Here is a 20,456-nt window from a genome sequence, read left to right as displayed (position 1 = left end):
CGGGCCTGGTTCTCCCACCTTTACCCACACAAGTGATATTTGCTCAAGTGAGTAGTGCCAATTAATGGAGTAAATGTTACTTAACATATGCAAAAGTTATAGAGTCCAATCCAGAGTTATTATCCAAGCACCAAATTTAACCCGTGAATACAGTTTAAGGAAATATTTTGTTTATGCTCAGTCTTGTTCAATTATAGAACAATTTGAAACTACATCCTGGAGAAGCTGATTTAGTGAACCATGACGTGGTAGTTAGCACTAGGTACAAAAAAAACAGGACACCTGGGATGATCCTGAGCCCACAAAACTGGACAGTTGGGAGTATGTACTGAGCACCCTTTCAGATTTCCAAGGGCTGCTATGTTGAAAAAAGGATGATCCTGGGAAAATCTGGACAGGTGGCAACCCTAATTAGAGTCTAGCAAATAAATTCATAGCAAATTGATTTTGCAGGTGATTCAGGTGGAGAGGGGAGATTTCTGTAGATTGTGATTTACTCAGCTTAATTTGTTTTTCAAAATATTGCACCAAATAATTTCTGTGACTAATTCTTGGTCTATAGCTCACCTGTAAGTAGTGTTGATATTCAAAATGCAAACTTTTAATTGAACACATAGGTCACATGCTATGTTTCTGTTCTCTGACTGGGCATGACTCTGAGAACTGTTTCTGGTTCAGATAGTCATGATTACTAATTCAAAATTTGCCTTTCACGAACATTCTGCAATATTCACCCTTTCAGTGAACATTCTCTCCCCATTCCCTCTGTTATACTTGTTACCTAGTAAGTTCACAGAAAAGGGTCACAAATGCAGTCAAATATTCAGAGGGGTTAATTTTTTACAATATTCACCCAATTCTGGCATAATTCCTTATTTAGATTTTAATAGCTCTTATATTGCGCTTTTCATTTGTAGATCTCAAAGCATTTTACAAAGCTGAGTAAATATCATTACTCCATTTTATAAGTGGGGAAACTGAGGTACAGAATTGACATGGTTTGTCCAAGATCACAGTCAGTCAGGTACCGAGCTGATCACCTTGACATTGTTTAAAGTGTGCCTGATGTGGTTTTCTATATCTTTTTTTTTTTCAGATACTGACGGTACCATGACGCAATCACCAGACATAATGTCCCTGCAGATGATATCAGCCATTAATAATTCATCCTTGATTCAGCCAGGCTTTTCTCTGCTGAATTTTGATGGGCAAGTTTTCTTTTTTGGACAGAAAGGCTGGCCAAAGAGATCTTGCCCCACTGGAGTTTTTCTCCTTGACTTAAAAAAAAATGAGCTCAAATTGAAGCCTGCATTTTTCTCTAAGGATTCCTGCTATCTTCCCCCTCTCCGTTACCCTGCTGTCTGCGCTGTCAGGGGCAGAACAGAGTCTGAGAAATGCCAGTATGTCATCCATGGTGGGAAAACGCCAAACAATGAACTATCTGATAAGATTTATGTTATGGGTATAGTATGCAAGCCTAGCAAGAAAATCACCTTTAAATGCACTGAGAAAGAGTTAGTTGGGGATGTTCCTGAAGCCAGATATGGTCATACCATTAACACAGTTCATAGCCGAGGTAAAAGCATGAGTGTTATATTTGGGGGAAGGTCATATATCCCTCTTGGACAAAGAACCACAGAAAAATGGAATAGTGTAGTAGACTGTATGCCCCATGTGTTTTTGGTTGATTTTGAGTTTGGATGCTGTACCTCATACATCCTTCCAGAGCTTCAGGATGGACTTTCTTTCCATGTCTCCATTGCCAGAAATGATACCATCTACATCCTAGGGGGTCATTCTCTTGAAAATAACATCAGACCCCCCAGCTTATACAGACTAAAAATTGACCTGCCACTAGGCAGCCCAGCTGTGAGCTGCACCATCTTGCCTGGGGGGATCTCTGTCTCCAGTGCTCTTGTGACTCAGACTGGCGATAAAGAGTTTGTCATGGTTGGGGGCTACCAGTGTGACAACCAGAAGAGGATGTTTTGTAATACAATCACTTTAGAAGATAACAACATAGAGATTGTGGAAAGGGAGACCCCAGATTGGACACCAGATATTAAACACTGCAAGATATGGTTTGGTAGTGATATGGGTAATGGGGCCATATTGCTTGGTATACCGGGGGACAACAGGCAGCTAATTTCAGATGCAAACTACTTTTACATTTTGAGATGTGGAGGAGCAAGAGATGAGGAGGAGGAGGCTGCACAAACTTGCAGTCAGACATCTACAGAAGACCCAGGGGACTCCACTCCATTTGAAGATTCAGAGGAGTTCTGTTTTAGTGCCGAAGCCAATAGTTTTGACGATGATGATATTGACACCTATAATGAAGATGATGAAGAAGATGAATCAGAAACAGGCTACTGGATCACCTGCTCTGCCAACTGTGATATTGACATCAACACTTGGGTCCCTTTCTATTCGACTGAACTCAACAAGCCAGCTATGATCTACTGTTCCAATGGAGATGGCCATTGGGTCCATGCTCAGTGTATGGACCTATCTGAGGGCATGCTCATACGTCTTTCAGAGGCAAATATCAAGTACTTCTGCAATGAGCATGTTGATCTTGCTAGAGGGCTGCAAACCCCAAAGAAGGTTCTGCCTGTGAAAAAACAACCTCTGAAACCATTGCGCAGAAAAACATCCATGAAGATAGCAACTCCAGTGAAAAAATCTTTTCTTCGGAGGTTATTTGAGTAGATTTGAGCTAATATTAAGGTTCAGCTAGGATTAAATGAAGAAATCACAAACCAAAGATAGTTAATGATGGTTGCAACAGAATGTAATATTAGAGCTCCTAATGGTGTTTTATTTTATTAATTTTAATTATTAGATTATTTCAGTTTACTGTAGCTCACAAATCGATGTTTATTATGTGTATTGTGGTAGCATCCAGTGGTCTTAATCATGATTAGTGCCCCATTGTGCTGGGCACTATACAAACACATAGGATCATATTCAGATAGCCTTCCTCAAATAGAATGGTACATTACTTCATAAATATCCCCATTGACTTTAAAGAAAACATTTGAAGAGTAAGGCACTACCCTGTGTGAAAAATGATCTAGACTCTGGTCCAAAGGGAAGCCAGCGTTACCAATTTTGCTTTTGCAAATCAATCTATTCAATCAGTAGAACTAGAAATATAAGGTCTAATTCATGACGGCATTGCTCCAGTTTTACACTAATCTAACATCAGTTTAAGTCGTCTGATTTTAATTCATTAAATTGGAGAAATGCAGTGTTAGTTCAGGCCCATTGTATCAAAAATATGAAGGCATCAAGAGCCAGTTTTCAAAAGGGATCTCTAATTTGGGAAGCCTCTGTTTTGGGGCACCTAATTTTGGACCTAATTTTGATTTTGAAAGGTGCTGGGCAGCCACAGATGAGCACCAGCTGGAATTGTGGAAGCTCAGCTCACCAGAAAATCAGACCACTTATTTAGGTGCCTAAATATTTGTTTTGTTTTCATTTTTCAAGGTGGGGCTCATGGACAAGCCCTCCCCATTTAAAAAAGATCAGTTTGTTCAGCCTGCCATTTGTGTTTGTATTTTAAAATGTATAATGAACTAATAAAGTTTATAATAAAAATGGCCTTTACGTTTGTTTCCACCTATTATGTGGGTAGCTAAGTACTGTGACTCTCAGGTTGGAAATAGCTCTGTCTTCATTTGCAAACAATGACTATAATTGCTATAGTATATATGTCTGAGATGCCTATCTGAAGTCTGATAAAGAGCCTGATTCTGCAGCTGCTACATGCCCAGAATTCCCATTGACTTCAAAAGAAGTTCCTCACATTGAACAGGACTTTTATGATTTCCTTTGGGTCCACTACTACCCTGCTATTTCTTTACCCTGCCCCTCATCCCCCGCCCCCCCCCCAGGATGACTCTGCAGTGTGTGAAAGTATTGAAATATAGACTGTAGTTCATAGCAGTTCATTTTGCCAATAGGCCATTGTGAGGGGTGGAAACTAATACCGTTGTGTGCTCAAAGCAGAATGGGCAGATTGAATTCAGATTGCAAAAGTCACTGTCAAGATTGACTGGCCCAATATTTTATTAACTTTTTGTGGTGTCTTGTATTACCTGTTTGTAAAGTCCCTATAAGTCTTAAATTTATTTTATTTTATTTTTGTTACTGTTCCAGTTCACTTTAAAAAAATATCAGTATCATCAGATCAACACTTGTGAGCCTACAATACTAGAGCTGTGTGTTCATAGTCCAATTCACGTCTGGCTCTTGGATAAAAAGGAAAAACAACATGAGCAGACCAGCACTCTTGAGCAACCTGTGCAGCTCTGGCCACGTTCAACCCTTACAAACCAGTATATGTAGTCAAACATTCCTGAGCAACCCTATAGTCACCAGGGACACTCATGTCCAACCCAACAATAACATTCAGTATGCACATAAGCAATAAAGGAAAACAAAGATCTACAATAAACAAATGTCAGTTTCCAGCTTCTAAGTGTGTTAGGGGCTGCAGTGCAGAAAGGGTAATAACTCAGAAGTGAGTCAACCCAATTCTCCTCTCATACTAATTTTACACTAGTGTAACTCCATTGGCTTCAATGATATTACTCCTTTTTCATGCCAGCATAAATGAGAGCAGAATTAAGCTCAATATGTTGTTCCAAAGAACATGAAAAATATCCCTTAAAATTGGTAGAAATGTGGCTGCCTACATCCATATTCTGTAGGTTAGACTCTACTCTGCTAAGGCCACACTGTTCTGGAGACATAAACGGTCAGAAACAATCTCCAGGGAATAACTCCCACACCGTGGTGGCATAGATGACTTTTGCCACACTGCCACCACCACATCCTCAGCATGAGATCATATCAGAGAAATGATTAATGGTAAGAGGGGTCATGGCCAAAGTTCTCTGTGCTCAGGCTATTCTGAACTACATAGCAGCCCACTGACAGACATGAAGAAGCTGCAATATCTTAAAATAGCCCCTACGGTTGCCGAAATTTACACGGGAGTCTACATCAGTTTCCAGAGCACTGTATAATATGGAAGACTAGAATCTGCCAGGCACAAAAAATGGCTTACAGCTACCATTTGTCTACTCACCGCCCTGTGCCCCTCCACTCCCGGGATGTGCATTCTGAGAAAAATAGTACAGAAGCTGGCCTTGTCACTTGTTCAGCCAGTGACGCAGTCCATTGTACTAATAAATTGTATATTTGTGTGGTGCCTTTTTAAAATATGCATTTATTTCAAGTAGAGAAGAAAATTAGTAAGTGAAACCATGAGTCCAGCTTTGATGTGAGAGGCAGCTTCACAGGTATCAAATCACAAATCAGAAAATACAAATACTGCAGGAAAAGGAAGTCATAAGCAGTATAAAATATAATATCCCAGATGGACTGAAATAAGAGATCAGTGGTCATTAGTCATGTTTGTGAAGATGCTTAACATAGCATTCAAGATTAGAGAACATAATTGATTTTGTGGTGTCTCCAATGCCACTGGAAAGCAGATGTGTGCTGTGAAAAAGTACTGATTCATTCCAAAAGATGGATAATCAATAGAAAATATTCCTTCTTCATATAGGGTTGGTTAAGAAGATAAAATACAGCAGATATTAATGTATAGGTAAGTAAACCTCTTTCACATCTGCATCCATCTGACCTCTGTGTTTTGTAACAAGTATGGGCAATATCATTTTGAGACATGATTTTGCTATTGGCTCTCAAAAGACTCATTCATGGATTTTAGTGCTTATGAAAGGGACCTGGAGTCTGATATGTCCTCTATCTATAGAACAGGTACAGCACAAATAGTGGTAGTGCAGGCTTCCAAGGCACATCTTTCTGCCAAGGTGCCTTAAATCTTCTGTAAAGAATCCATGTATTACAGACAAAACAATCAGGCATAATTTAAAAAAATAACTAGTGATTATGGGTACCTCCACTTTTGGGTACCTCACTTGAGACGTTTTTGTTGTAGTAGCCAGGCAAGGTACTAACAAACTTCAACAGGACTTTATTTTTTAAAGTGGAAACCTCTTTACCAAGTTGCTGTTGCAACCTCAGTAGCTCTCCCTCAGCCTCTTCAACTCCTCCCACCTCCTTCCTGTTTCCTGTCCTTTCAGACTCCCAACAGCCAGTGCTCCCAATTCTAATAATTACAAGCAACATCTAAACACCACAATTTAAGAAAGATGTGGACAAATTGGAGAGGGGCCAGAGGGGAGCAACAAAAATGATAAAAGGGTTAGAAAACTTGATCTATGGGGAAAGATTAAAAACACTGGGCATGCTTAGTCTTGAGAAAAGAAGACTGAGCGGGGACCTGATAACTGCCTTCAAATATGTTAAGGGCTGTTATAAAGAAGATGATGATCGATTGTTCTCTGTGTCTGTTGAAGGTAGGATAAGAAGTAATGGGCTTAATCTGCAGGAAGGGAGATTTAGGTTAGATATGAGGAAAAACTTTCCAACTATAATGATATTTAAACTCCAGAATAGGCTTCTAAGGGAGGTTGCGGAATCCCGGTCATTGGAGGCTTTTAAGAACAGGTTGGACAAACACCTCTCAAGGATGGCCTAGGTTTACTTGGTCCAGCCTCAGCACAGGGGGATGGACTAGATGGCCTCTCAAAGTTCCTTCCAGCCCTACATTTCTATGATTCTATTATTTTTTAAAGGGAACTGACTTCTGAGAAATTGCTAAGCACCAGCCCTCTGAAAATCAGGCCCCATTGCCATTAAGGCATCTCAGTTTGGGCCTCAAAAATTGAGACTCCCAAACTCACTAGTCACTTTTTGATAAATATAGGCCCCAATTACTTTATAAACCTCCATCTCTGACACTCACCTATATCTGTAGGGTGGGGGCGGTAGGCCGACACACAGGACTCTATACCACATGAGCCAATAAACTTCTTTACCTCATAGCAGTAGTAGGTACCTTAGTCTCTTTGTGGTGTACTCATAAACACAAAGCTAGCATGTTACACCGTCACAATGACTATCTTTTAGGTTGAGAAGGTAGTTCAAACTCCAAGCATCTTCATTTCTTGGTCCATCTCCTGAGACTGCCACAGAGGCCAATTACTGCTTTCTGAATGGTATAGTTTTAAGATGTTGATATTTGTATGATGTAGACAGTACTAAGAACAATTTGGCCTGATTTCAATGGTAATAAGCACCAGAGTTGTTGGGAGCTGCTGGTGCTCAAAACCTTTGCAAATCAGGTCAAATTTAATCAGGCCACCAAACATCAACTGGTGATTTGAACCAGTGCCCTGGAGATGAAAGGGGTTCTACCTCCTTACAAGTGCTCTTTACCCTCCGGTTCCCTCATGATTCTGATGCTATAAGTATATGTGGAAAGTGAAACCCAGCCAAGGAATTAAGCTAATCCAAAATCACAGGAGACTCGCTGGGCTGTTTTTTAACGTGGCCTCAATTTTTCCACCCACCATTTTGTGTCAAATGTTAATGGAGGCAGTGAAAAGAGACAAGAACTAAGAGGTAGGTGAGAGTTAATTTTTGCAGTTGACTTTGAAGTCAAGGATGGGGAGCTAGAATTTGAAGCAGAGGATGTGAGGAAGCCAGTGGAGAGACTTGAAGAAGGGCTGAACATGGTCAGAGCAAGGTGGATGAATTTAAACAGAGATCAGATGTCATTTCTAAATGAAGCAGTAGGAGATTCCAAGAAAAGTACAAGAGTTTTTAACTGTGCTATAGTGCATGCAATGCCCTATGGAGTGAGGGGCTGGAGTGGGCTTTTGGGCTTCAGGGGGAATCTTCATATGTGTTTGTATAACGACTACCACAGCAGGGCCCTGATCCTGCCTGGGGCTTTTTGCTTTACTATAATGTAAATGTTGACAAATACTCATGATTTGAATGAAAGGAACTGAAAAAATGTAAGGTGATTGTCATTAAATTGTTTGCACAGCTAAAAAACTGTCTGAGACATACAAATCCAAAGTCTATTTCTAAGAACTTTATTTAAAACCAATTTTAAAAATAAAGAAACTGGGATACAAGAAGTAACAATAAAAACCATAGACAAAGCTGTGTTACAATGCACTGAAAACATCTTATTCAAATCAGAAATTATGGTGTTGCAAATATCTAGGGTCTGGTTCTGAAGTCCTTTACTCCAGCATAAATCAGGACTGATTCCATTAAAGTCAATGGCGATTATCCTATGGGGGGGGAAATGGTCTGAGACCAGAATCAGGACCGTAGATACAACATTTCACAGCACAACAACTGAATATGCCTTTAATAAATCCTTACAGAAACTTTAAACAAAGGAAGATATAGAATTTGATTGTATAAAAAACAGCATGAGTTCAATACAGTTTTCACAACAAGAAAACCATTGCCCACAAAGTAATCATTTGAGGTGTTTACACTAATTATTAGAGTAGAAAAAAAATGTGATTTTTGAAAGCATAAAATGAATACAAGTGTCTCCACTTGTTTAAAGCCACTTCAAAATCAAACAGCTTAATGATAGGTCATTTCTCAAATATGGAGAGAAAACACAGTGCACCTTTTAGCAATCAAGAATCACTTGCATTCAGATGCACGCCTGTGTGTCTGTAGTATTGTTTTTCTAGTCTCTGTGTACAAAAGCTTCACTTGCAGCAGGTGTTTAGCATTTGAATTGTTTGGTTTAATGAGTTCAACACTCTCAAGCAGAAAGTCTCTTGATTTAAATAACATGGCAATAACGGAAAAAAGAGATGAAACTAAATTCAAGTTCGTTAAAAAAAATAAAAATAACAATTGCCTTTCTGATGAATGCCAGCCAAACTGTACATAGTTGCTAGTATTTGTAATACGTCTTGCTGGCTTAATAGTGTAACTTGTTCCACATGGTTATTTCACAAAAGAATATGTTTAAATTCCATTGCACTCCTAAGTCCCAGTCTATGTACTGTTCCGTGTATTGAACTTCCCCAGAGTATGTGCCCAGTCTTGTAAATCCTTAAGTGCATGAGTAATCCTTGCTTGGTCCTGTTGAAGTCAATGAGTCAAAACCCACTTGCTTTTACATAAGCAGTTTGTTGAAGTCATTTTTTGATTTGAGAATTTCAGTAAAAGTACTGAGATAATTTGCGCAAAAGGAGCAGAATTTGGCCCACTGACTTGGATGGAACTACATGTGTGAGTAAGGACTACATGTGGGTGAAATTCACTCCTGTGTAGGGTGACCAGATAGCAAGCGTAAAAAATTGGGACAGGGGTGGGAGGAAATAGGTGCCTATATAAGAAAAAGCCCCCAAAATTGGGACTGTCCCTATAAAATCGGGACATCTGGTCACCCTACTCCTGTGCAGAGGGCTAGCATACACTACTTAAATCCCATTTGAACCCTACTTTAAGGACTAGTCTTAAATGTTGCATTTGCCTTATGCTGGCCCTCAGCAAAGGGATGAATTTCACCATGAGTGAGGGTTGCTAGATTGGGCGCTGTGGTAATGAAACAGATTCAAGTATAAAACACATGATAATCACAGCAAATAAACATGCAAAAAAATGGATACAGCATATTTGCATGATGAAATATTTCCAAAACAAACCAAAAATATTGTTTGAGTTGGTTTCTGAATGTATTAGAAAAGATTGCTACATTATGTAAAACTGACATTTATACATTATGGAAAATATCTGTTATAGTCTATAAAGAGTTAAAAAATTGATCTGGGAAGAAAAAGAATTAAAATGATCAAAATCAGCACTATGCTATAAATGGAAAATTATACTGCAACATATATAAGAGGCACCATTTTTTGCAGTGCTTCTGAAAAATTATTTGGAAGCATGTAGTTTCCAAAAAAACCTGTATTAAATATTGGCAGCCCAAAGTTCTGATGGAATGCTTAAAGTTTGTTTAAGGAAATGATATGAAGTGTGAAATCTAAATTATAAAATTCTTTTATGAGAAGTAGATATTGTATCCAATAAAATCAGAATAATCAGTCAGAATAACACTAAAATATATTTAGGAATTACTAGTACTTAATTCTCCCTATAAATTGTCTATATATGGTAAATACCAAATTCTAAAAGATACAGTATATAATCACAACTAAAAACTACTACAAAAGATAAAAACAATTAGCTCTTTCCAGTTTAATTGCCAATGAGCCAAATCTAATGTCAAAACAGAAAATAAAAGCAGAATTGAATTGCTTAAAAAAAAAAAACCATGTGCAGTAGTTATTTGTGCATTTCATCCTGTGTCATATATAATTCTCCAAATAGTAAAATACCTCAGCTAATCATTGCATAATGAGCATTCAGTGTGGGATTATCAAAAGTGCATAAGTGTTTAGGAGCATAACTCCCAGTCACTTAGGTACTTTTGAATTATATTTCCTGAAGAATTTATCTGATTAATTTTATAATTAAAAAAAATATTATTCAATTAATTAAAAAACAGTCTCCCAAATTTGGACCCCAACCAGCAAGGCATTTAAGCACATGCTTAACTTTAATCCTCCAAGTAGACATACTGAGTTTAATGGGACAATTCACATGTTTAAAATTAAGCATGTGCTTAAGTGCTTTGCCACATCAGGGTCATAAAACTGTGCTATTAATTTAATGAGTATGTTCAGGAATAATTTGGTTGCCAAATTTCACAACATTTTTAATAAATATTCAACTAATATGTTAAAATCATTTTACCCGTGGTCACTATTAAAGACTGGATATTTATCACCTGTAAGAGTCAAGTTTTCTGTGCTATCTGATCTATTTTTATTATATATATAAGGCATCTAGCAATATCAGTGTACAAGAAAATTGCTACCATTTAAATGATGCCCCTAGTACAATGTAAACTATTCTTATGAGCTGTCTAAATATTGAAGTAATAATGCTTAGCACTTAAATAGCAATTTCATTTTCAAAGCAGTTCACCATTATTGACTAAATAATTATCTCAACTTGCCTGTGAGATAGGTAAAAACTATTTCCATTTTATAGGCGTGGAAACTGAGGCAGAGAAATTAAATGACATGCTCCAGACAGCAGTATCAATATCAGAACCAGGACTAGAACACAATAAAAGGTTCCCTTAGTCTGTGAAATATACCCTATAGAAGAGCATAATAGCAATATACAGAACCGGGGAACCACTATAGGCCAGATCCTTGGCTGCTGTATATAAGTGTAGCTTCATTAAGGTCAATAGGGGAAATTCTGCCTCTGTTGAAGTCAATATGAATTGTGACAGTGTGTTCATTGGATTTCACCCAGTGGAGCTAAGATGATATACACCAGTTAGGATCTAATCTTGGAAGTACAGATTGCCTATTGAACAAAATGCCTTGTGGGTGCCAGCTGTTAGCAAAGTTTATAGCAAAGCTTGAAAGTATACAATGTACAGAGACAAAAAATATTTAATTTTAAGGTCTGATTTCAAAGCTTATGCACAAGCTTGCATTGTAGAACAAATTGACTAGGTTATAATTATTATTTTAAAATACTGACTAATTTTTCTCTGTGCTTGTACAGTATCTAGCACAATGAGCCCCACACCTGACTGGTCTCTAGGCACTACCACAATATAAATGTTAAATAAAATAATAATATTTTAAACTGTTGGTGAGGTCAACCTTTGGAGCTTGACTCAATCTGTTATACAAAAAATACTGACTCTGTACTTCAGAATGGTTGTCTAAATGTCTCCATGTTGAATCTTTACTTTTAAGAAGCAAGAGGCCATCAATTAAAAAAAGGAAAACTATTCTTAAATAGCAAATAAAATGCAATGATGCAAACAGAAAAAAAACCATCTTCACTTTCTTTGTAACTGTCATAACTCTTCTGAATCCTCTTCATTTCACACATATCACATAGTCTAAAAACTTTGGTTCACTTTGGCTATTTATTAAACAACAATCTGAGACCAAAGTAAATTAATCACCTTTCTTTCCACTTTTACCTCACAAAATGGCTGGAAAATGACACCAACCAGTTACTCTGCATTACCATTTTCTGAAAACTACCATCCAGATGTTTACCAAACTCCTCTGAGCAGGGACAGATTCCCTTTAACACTCAGTGTAAAAGTGATATTTGCAGGCCTTACTGCACCCTGTCTAGGAAGACTTAATTGCAAACCCAATTCAAATTATCGTTATGTTTAGAATTCCATAGAATCAGTCATTTCTAAAGAGTCTTCCAATGGCAGAGAGTCTTCAAAACTCTGCCCTGGATCGATTGTGAAGCCCTGGCTTTTCAATGTATTATGGGCATTCATGAACTTCTGCAGGTACTTAGAGGTATACAACCAGTGGTGCTTCAAGACATCCTCCATTTCATAGCATTTTGACTGCCTGGCATTCATTTTTCGGAAACGCCTAAATAATTTGTTCCCAGACTCGTTCCCTTCACTTGCCCAGGCACCAATGGAGCCATCTCTTTCAATAATTTCAGGAACATGAGCAAGAGTTTTGTGAAAATAATTTGTAATCTTGCCCTCATATCTGTACTTGAACTTTGTGGACAGGAGTTCAGCAAAACGTTGTGAATTGAAGCTATACTGACACAGCAATTCTGGGCACTCTTTGGCTGGGCATGAAGACCTCCACACTGGTTTCATCTTAAGGTAAAGGTCCATCAGTTCTCTTAGTGCATCATGCCTTTCCTCACACTTTATTAATTCACATACTGCTTCCACTGTCTCTTTGGTCATAAGCTTTCTAGCAAAGTTTCCATTCATCCTCATTATGGGCTTCAGGTTCATCTTCTTCCTAAGGTGCTTGTCAAGAGTCAACTGCCACCTCTTCCTCTCTTCTTTAGATATGTCAGGGTTCTTGTACACCTCACCTATCTCAAACTGGAATATCTTGTAGAACTCAGCCGCATTGCCGATGTCACAATGCAATGCATCTATGGAAGGAACAGTCTCAATAAAAGGTTTGGCAGAAACACCCTTCACTCTGTCACGTAACTCATCAACAGATTCATTATATGGGTTGGACCTCCATACCTCATACCGCTCCAGGTTTTCAGCATGACTTCTTGTTATGGAGTGGAGGACCAAGTTCTGAGAGGCTTCCAGGCGGGTTGCATCACAAAGGGTGCATATGTAAGTAGAGCCTGAGGCTTCAAGGCCTTCCACTTCACGGACAAGTTTCTCATCATACCCTGTACCCCTAAAGATGAATTTGAATGTTCTGAGGATGCCTCCCATTTCAAGAAGCAGAACGCTGCTTTTCATGGTCTCTCTTTCTGCTATGAGAGGGCTCAGGATGGCTGTCAGAGTCTCGTGATCCGATTCATCAGCCAGCATAAGGCACAAGGGCTTGCAACACAGCTCTGAATTGGGCTTGACTTCTTCAAAGAGCCTTACGTTTTCATTACCATGAGCTATAGTGATGTTCATGAGTGTGAAAGAAAATCGAACTGCCTTTTCAGGGACAGCTGGTCCACTTCCATGCTTCTCGCTGACATCTCCCATCCCATCACAAGACTCCTTCACTACAACAGTGAATGGGCCATTCAAGTAGTCATCCAGGTCTTGTGCTTTCATGCCTTCCAAAATGTCTTCCTCCAAGTCCATTAAGGCAGAAACCAAGGCTGCATCATATCGAAACCTCTTGGCAATCGTGTCTACTGGGTAGTCATCAACTGAGTGTGGCAGGCCTGACAGCCCATCTATAATTCCCACCTCTGTATTAGTGGACACATTTTTCAAAGGGGGTTTCCACTCAAATGGATGATAACCTGGCAAGAGTGCCTTCTCAGCAGCGCGGAGAGCATGCAATGGTTGGAAGATCTGCCTCCCAGTTATAGCTTTTACCGTTCTGTACATTTTATGGTACTGGCTACAGCTGAGAAAGGTGTTGACTCGGATTGCCAGGCAAACGGCTGGGTGAAGCCCTGATCCCTTTCCTTGCATTATAGCTTCCAACTCATCTGCTTGTCTGTGTTCATTTCTTGCTCTCAGAGCCAGCAGGAACAAAGTTAGGCACACAGCCTTTATATCACCTCCTTCTTCTTTCTCAGCAAAAGCTTTGACTTGAAGCTTAAGTTCTCTCAGACGATGCTTTTGCGCTCTCCTGGTCAATGAGAGTAAGTGTTGCCTCGGTCGGCCACCTTTATTTACGTGCGTGTAAATCTCTTTCCTTTTTACCTCTTTGTGACTGGACAAATGATGGCAGTATTTGCCCAGCAAAACCTCCTCATCACATTCTTTCACAGGGCATCGCACAGCCAGGGAATTGAGGATGTTCAGGAAGGATTTCACTGGACTCACCAGGTCGGTAGGGAAGCAAGGGTATCGGCAGGCGGGACAATAGCTGCCCATAACTTTGAGGCACTTAAGGATGCAGGTTCTACAGAATAAGTGGCTACATGTCGTTTCCACTGGGTCTGCCAGAATATGGTCACAGACCTGGCAAGAGATGGACTTAACGAAATCTGCAGGGTAGTCAACTGCTAGAAGTTTGGTGCTAAGATGTATCTTCTTGCAGTTGGCAATCTTTTTCATAAGGTTTTTGTTGTTCACCTGTACTTGTTTTTTTACACCTTTAGTTTTTCGGGCACGTTCTGCAATGATCTTGAGCCTTTTGCCCAGCTGTAAATTGGATGACTGGTTCTTTCTCTTGACCCCACAACGAGCAGTACAACAAACAGTGCAGTTTGGGGAGTGGGACTTCCACTCCATGGTGCTGTTCCTCGGGAAATACACTTCACATGGGGCGTTGCTGAACTTTCTGTGGATGATGCTCCAGCAGTTGTGACAAAACCGAGTAGGGTGGATTGTGTCGATATCTCCTCGCACGTCAATCTTAAAAACCTTGGCAATAAGATCCGGCCAAGATGTTGCTCTTTTCTCTTTCTTTCTCAGAAGTCCCTGAGTTTCACAGTCCACTGGTCCATGCACTGGATGACTTCTCTTGTAGCGATCAGTTTTAAATGAAACTCCACAGATGCGGCAGAGCTGCTGCAGGTTTGCTTGATGAGCTGCATTCTCTTGTATTTTCAGGTTGTCAGCATCTTTTTCAAGAGCCTGCTTATTGTGATTTAAGTCTGTATCTGCCAGAAGTGGCTTTTCTGCCACTGGAACTGCCACATCCATCTGCACCAGAGTGCCATTGTCCAAAGAAGCCTCCTTCTCTGCTTTCTCTTTATTTTCCACTTGGTTGTCTCCAGAAGGTGCCTTTTCAAATGATCTCACTTTAAACAGCTTGAACTTCCATTCAGAAAATTTAGTATATGGGTACTGGATTTCTTCTGGTATGGTGTGCAGGCCCATGCTTGGTGACGTCAGCACGTCCATTCTGGCAGGAACTGGATCACCTGAGGGGGAAAAAGAGAGCACTGTAGGTAAGTGAAATACTCCAAAACGAACAATGGTGAAAATGTACGAAGCATGTGGATTTTAAGAGGCATAAATCTACAATCATTAATGACTGGTAGATGCTTTCCCAAAGTATGAAATACCATAGTAGATATAAATTATGTCATGCCAATAAGATATCTGGACAATCACACGAATAAAATTCACCCTTGTGCAGAGGGCCAGCAAAAGACCTATGCACCACTTCAGACCCAGTTAAGCCCTCAGATCAGGGTTTAAAGTGAGATTTATGTGCTGCATAGGCTTTGTGCTGCCACTTTACTCAGGACTCAGGAGTAAATTTCACCCATATTGTAAAATAAGCAAATGTTTCCATGAAAGGAATGCCATGATTGAATTAAACAGACACAGGTTACAACATAGTACCATCTTAAATTGGGGGTAATAATAGAGTAATGAAATGGCTAGTGTATGTATGCCATTGCCCTCTACTGGACAGAATTGAAACAGATCTGCTGTGTGTCATAGGCTCTATACGGCTAACAACTAAAGGAGAGTTTCCTTTAGTTCAAGTGGTAGGAGCCTAGGCTTTAGGATGAAAAATATTTGATTCTATTGCCACATTTACTGTAAAGATCTGAGTGTGTGACAACTGTTAATCCTCAGAGAGCCACATTTGGTACGACTAAAGATACTGGGAGAGACATTAAAGTATGGATGGGACTGTGTGCAAATGCAATAGATTTTCACCAGTTTTCAAGTACCTCTAGTTACAAATAAAATCAATTTGGTGACCTCAGTGTAAACTGAGATATTTACCCACACAGCAAAGTTGCCGTACAACACTGCACAATTGGTAAGCTTTGCCCAGGCTGGAAATGGAATCAGGGAGAAGGGTACTGAGAAGTAAGGTACACTGGCAGGCCTGCGTAAAGGATGCTTGCACTATGCTTTCTACACTCCCCTGACCCCAAACACTCCTTTGCCTGTATGTTGCCTATTGAGATTATAAACTCTTTTGGATGAGGTCTATCTACTTATATGTTCATAAAGCACCTTACACATTTTGGGTGCAATAAAAATACACAGTAATACTGATTAACATGCATACTCTGATTTTATCCAGAAGGGGATGGGATTAAACTATCGAGTGCTCATGACAGGTACTAGATTGAGATCCCTAAAAATGGCCGTCCCTCTGTTTATCTACAGGACAGAAGCAGCATAGGTAGGGGCACTGTACACTTCCCCACACAGCCCTACTGATGTGCCTCAGCCCTGATCCTGATGTGGACAAGTGGCCATAGAAAGTGCACTGAGACCACCAACTCACTTCACACACCACAGGACAGCTAACAACTAACAGATAGCAGCATCCAATCCTCCAACCTTTACTGCTCACACCTATATCCATGTTCACACAGGTAGTCCTACTGAAGTCAATGGAACTACTGGAGTGAGTAAGGACTATGATATCTGATGACTTATGATCGCTGCTTATATGGAATTGAGTTAAACTGGAGGTTGAAAAGTGGAAATATGCATCTCTCATATCTCATGTTTTTAATTTGTCAACACCACTGCCACCACTTCACTTTTTAGGCCCTGATCCTGGAGTGGGATCACTAGTGCGTGGTTCCTTTAAAGGCATTCCATGCTAGCCGATCCCAATGCAGAATCATGACCTCATTTAGGGGCCCAGTTCAGAAGGCACTTAGCCACATACGACTTAAATTCAATGGAACAGATCCTCAGCTGACGTCAATGGAGCCATAACAATTTACTCCAGCTGAGGATCCACCCCAAAGGGACAACTCACATGCTTAAAGACAGGCATGTGTTTAAATACCTTGCTGAGCTGCGACCTTATTTGGAAGAGTTACATGGTTTGGACAATGAAAAATGTCTGGTCAAATTTTACATTTTGTAAAAACAATCTATCATCAAATACACAACTGATGTTGTTGCTGTGGAAACATGACATTTTATACAAATAAATATTCCCCGGTGGGGCTTGCAATTCAAACATTGCAACATTGTGCTAGTGGATGAAAGCCTGAAAATGAAATTGACTAGGCACTGACTAGAAACAAAAGTGAAACCGACTGGCCTATTTTTCAGTGCCCAGGTGGGAGAAGTGCACAAAGTAAGCAAATGGCACAGTGTAAAGTATTTAGATTTGTTGATTTCTTTTGCTTTTAATACTCAAGTTGCAGTTAGTAACAGAAACAAAGTTAAATGTATTTTAAGAATATATTATTTTAACCTTACAGTATTTGTTTCAAATAAAGGCGCTATCTTCACTTAGCTATAGTGCTCTCTACAACTCTAGACCACTGTATCTATTTTGAGGATGCCTGACACAAGAACACGTTCTTTTCAGTGTCTGAAATTTTGATCTGTCTTTCCTGCATTATGTTTCTGAGATTATCTCTTTTTAAAAAATATAACCTTTCAATAGAGCAATATTTCAATACAATCTTCTAAAGGCCAGCTGGAAAGGATTACTGGCTCTGATTAAGTTCCTAATCCAGAGTGACATGTCAACCTGCTCAGCTCTCGCCTTAAGAGTTTAACTTCAAAATCCTTCAAGTGGACCTTGGCAAACAAATTAAGGGTTTGTTTTCTTTCCAGCTTCTCTTAATTCTATCCCACTGAGAACAAGTTGCTTGCATTGCTATATCCACCTGCCTGCACTGCTGTGCCCCGCTGCCTACAATGCTGAATATGAGTGCCTGCACTGCCATCCCCTGCTGTCCTTTTGGGCTATAGCCTGCTGTCCTGCTTGTTTGTACCCTGCTATCTATAAAACTGTAACCTACTATCTGGTGCAGCTGTACCCAGATGTATGACTGCTGTACCTGCTGTCTTGCTTGAATGCACCCTGCTGTGGACCCTGCTGACCTAGTTGTCGAAATCTCCTACCAGCAGAGCGATGTCCTGCTTGCCCCACAAAGTCCTGCTTGCCTATTGAGCTGTACTCTGCTGCCTCCTGAGGGACTGAATGACTTGTTGTCTTTCACTGTTTTACCCTATTCTCCTACAGTCCTTTGAGCTGCTCTATTGCCTTAAATAAATATTACAAAATGTATTTTCCTTAGGTGATTGTCAGTCCAGAGATAAGGCCTGCCTGTCTTGTACTAAAGTACTTCGCAGTGCACTAAATATCATGGAGTTACTTGTGTGGTACCTCCAAAGGTTTTACCTGGGAATACTGCACTACCTAGCTTGATAAGGCCAAATGCAGAAGCTGGGAGTTTTGCCTGAGTATGGATTTAGGATTTGGCCAACTAACTTGTGAATTATTTGGTATCTGAACTGTGCTATAAAATTATAGTTGTAGCCATGTTGGGCCCAGGATATGAGAGAGACAAGGTGGGTGAGGTAATAGCTTTTATTGGACCAACTTCAGTTGGTGAGAGGGACAAGCTTTTAAGTGACACTGAGCCCTTATTCAGGAGCTTTGTGTGGCTGGAAAGCTTGTCTCTCTCACCAACAGAAGTTGGTCCAATAAAAGCTATTACCTCACCCACCTTGTCTGTGTTATAAAAGACTGACATAATCATGTAGTGACTTTGTAACCACATACTACTTTTCTGTTTAATTATCCTGCTACTGCATAGTACTTATTCATCAGTTAAATGGTCAATATTTATTCTGCAAGTAACATATAAAGCTGTTGCTTGCCTATAGTCTTTTCCAAAACATTTGTCAATGGAATATCTGAGCACCTTTTACACATTAGTCAGTTTATCTTTGCAGCGTACCTGTGACATAGGGAAGTATTATTATTCCCATTTTACTGATTACACACACACTAAAAATGATCCTAGGTCTTGTGATTTTGCAGCTAAAGCAGAAACCTGTTTACAGGGGCTTTCATTGAGATTCTCAGTGTCTCTAGCTGCATCATCAGCACCTCTCCAGCTTTGGAGAGCAGCCAACAAGCTATGCCCCCTAAAATTTGCTCAGGGGTATCATTTTCTAGGGGGCCACGAGGGGCAGTTGCCTCCCCTGACCTTAGTTTGTACCTAAAAAACTTTTCAGGGGTCAATATGCTTCATTATGTCTTCTACTTTTTGCCCCCCACAGACTTTGCAGGATATAATATAATCACATCTAATGTTCTATATGCTGATACAACTTTGGCCTTCCCAGCACATAATTTTTTCTGAAATGACACTCCTGAGTTTGCTCACTAGTTATTGTGATGAACCAGCCAGCAATAGATATGTTCCAAATCTAGTGCAAAGTAGCTAATACCTTCTTTCCTTGTCCCACCCTAGTATGGTGTGTCATCTTAGTACCACACCTGATCCCAAGCCCATTGCCTTGCTGTCAAACTGCAACTCAAATATAGCAGATGGCTCTTACTCCCTGCTGAGAAAAAGTTCAAAAATTCATTTGTTTCCTTTCAGCAAATATGTCTTAAAGAGATGAGAGACAAAGAAGCCCTATTAGGTCACTTGATCATCCATTCCGCTAGTCCAGGATTGTTGCCTACAGTCTATTAATCAAATACTTTATCTAGTCTAATTCTCCAGCTCCTAAACAATGGAGCTTGAACCCGGTCCCTTGGAAGACTACTCCACAGACCTCAATGCTGGGAACATTTTCCTGACATTACTAGAAATTTGCCTTTGCTCTGTTTTTCTAATTGGGCTGCACTGAACAATCCTCCATCATGAACCCCACTCCCCAACCATCAAATACACTGGTAATTTAACTGGATCTGACAGCTGTGTTTAATGTTACCTCTTTTTAGCTTGGAAAGAAAAAGAAAATTCCTTTTCTGGCCATCTCAGAATATCTCAGGTCCTTCTGAAACAGGGTCAGATTGTCATGCTCTTACTCACACTGAGTAATACCTTACTCTGTGAGTAGCCCCACTGAAAAGAGGGGGACTGTTTGTGGGAGAAAGTTTATAAAATCAGATTAATGACATGTACATTAATACAGTGAAATAGTTGAATCAATTCTTGTATGTCTCACAAGCAGCTGGGTTATTGCACTTAAGACTGTTAGCCTACCTTTCTCTCACTGCCAGTGTGTAGAGTCGTTTGTACGTCTGCTCAATTGGTTCCAAAGTCAAGATCTCTCTCAATCTCTCTCTCTCCCCCTCTCCCCTCTGATTTTTAAAGCT

The 20,456-nt window shown here is 39.8% G+C and overlaps 2 protein-coding genes across 2 annotated transcripts; one reads left to right on the top strand and one right to left on the bottom strand.

Moving 5' to 3' along the window:
• The first annotated feature begins 1,116 nt into the window (after nt 1-1,116).
• Nucleotides 1,117-2,712, top strand: RAG2 (recombination activating 2). Its single transcript, XM_074955284.1, has one exon. The coding sequence runs from the start codon at nt 1,132-1,134 to the stop codon at nt 2,710-2,712; it is 1,581 nt and encodes a 526-aa protein (XP_074811385.1). The 5' UTR covers nt 1,117-1,131.
• Nucleotides 2,713-12,148: 9,436 nt separating this feature from the next.
• Nucleotides 12,149-15,268, bottom strand: RAG1 (recombination activating 1). The gene has a single exon (XM_074955283.1). The coding sequence runs from the start codon at nt 15,266-15,268 to the stop codon at nt 12,149-12,151; it is 3,120 nt and encodes a 1,039-aa protein (XP_074811384.1).
• Between the last annotated feature and the right edge of the window lie 5,188 nt (nt 15,269-20,456).

Source organism: Natator depressus, chromosome 6 (genome assembly GCF_965152275.1).
Source record: "Natator depressus isolate rNatDep1 chromosome 6, rNatDep2.hap1, whole genome shotgun sequence".
In the NCBI taxonomy this organism is placed as follows: domain Eukaryota; kingdom Metazoa; phylum Chordata; order Testudines; family Cheloniidae; genus Natator; species Natator depressus.
This window is presented reverse-complemented; position numbering and strand designations above follow the sequence as displayed.

Coding starts and splice junctions, on each gene's coding strand:
- RAG1 (XM_074955283.1), bottom strand. CDS start 15,268: ATGGGCCTGCACACCATACCAGAAGAAATCCAGTACCCATATACTAAA.
- RAG2 (XM_074955284.1), top strand. CDS start 1,132: ATGTCCCTGCAGATGATATCAGCCATTAATAATTCATCCTTGATTCAG.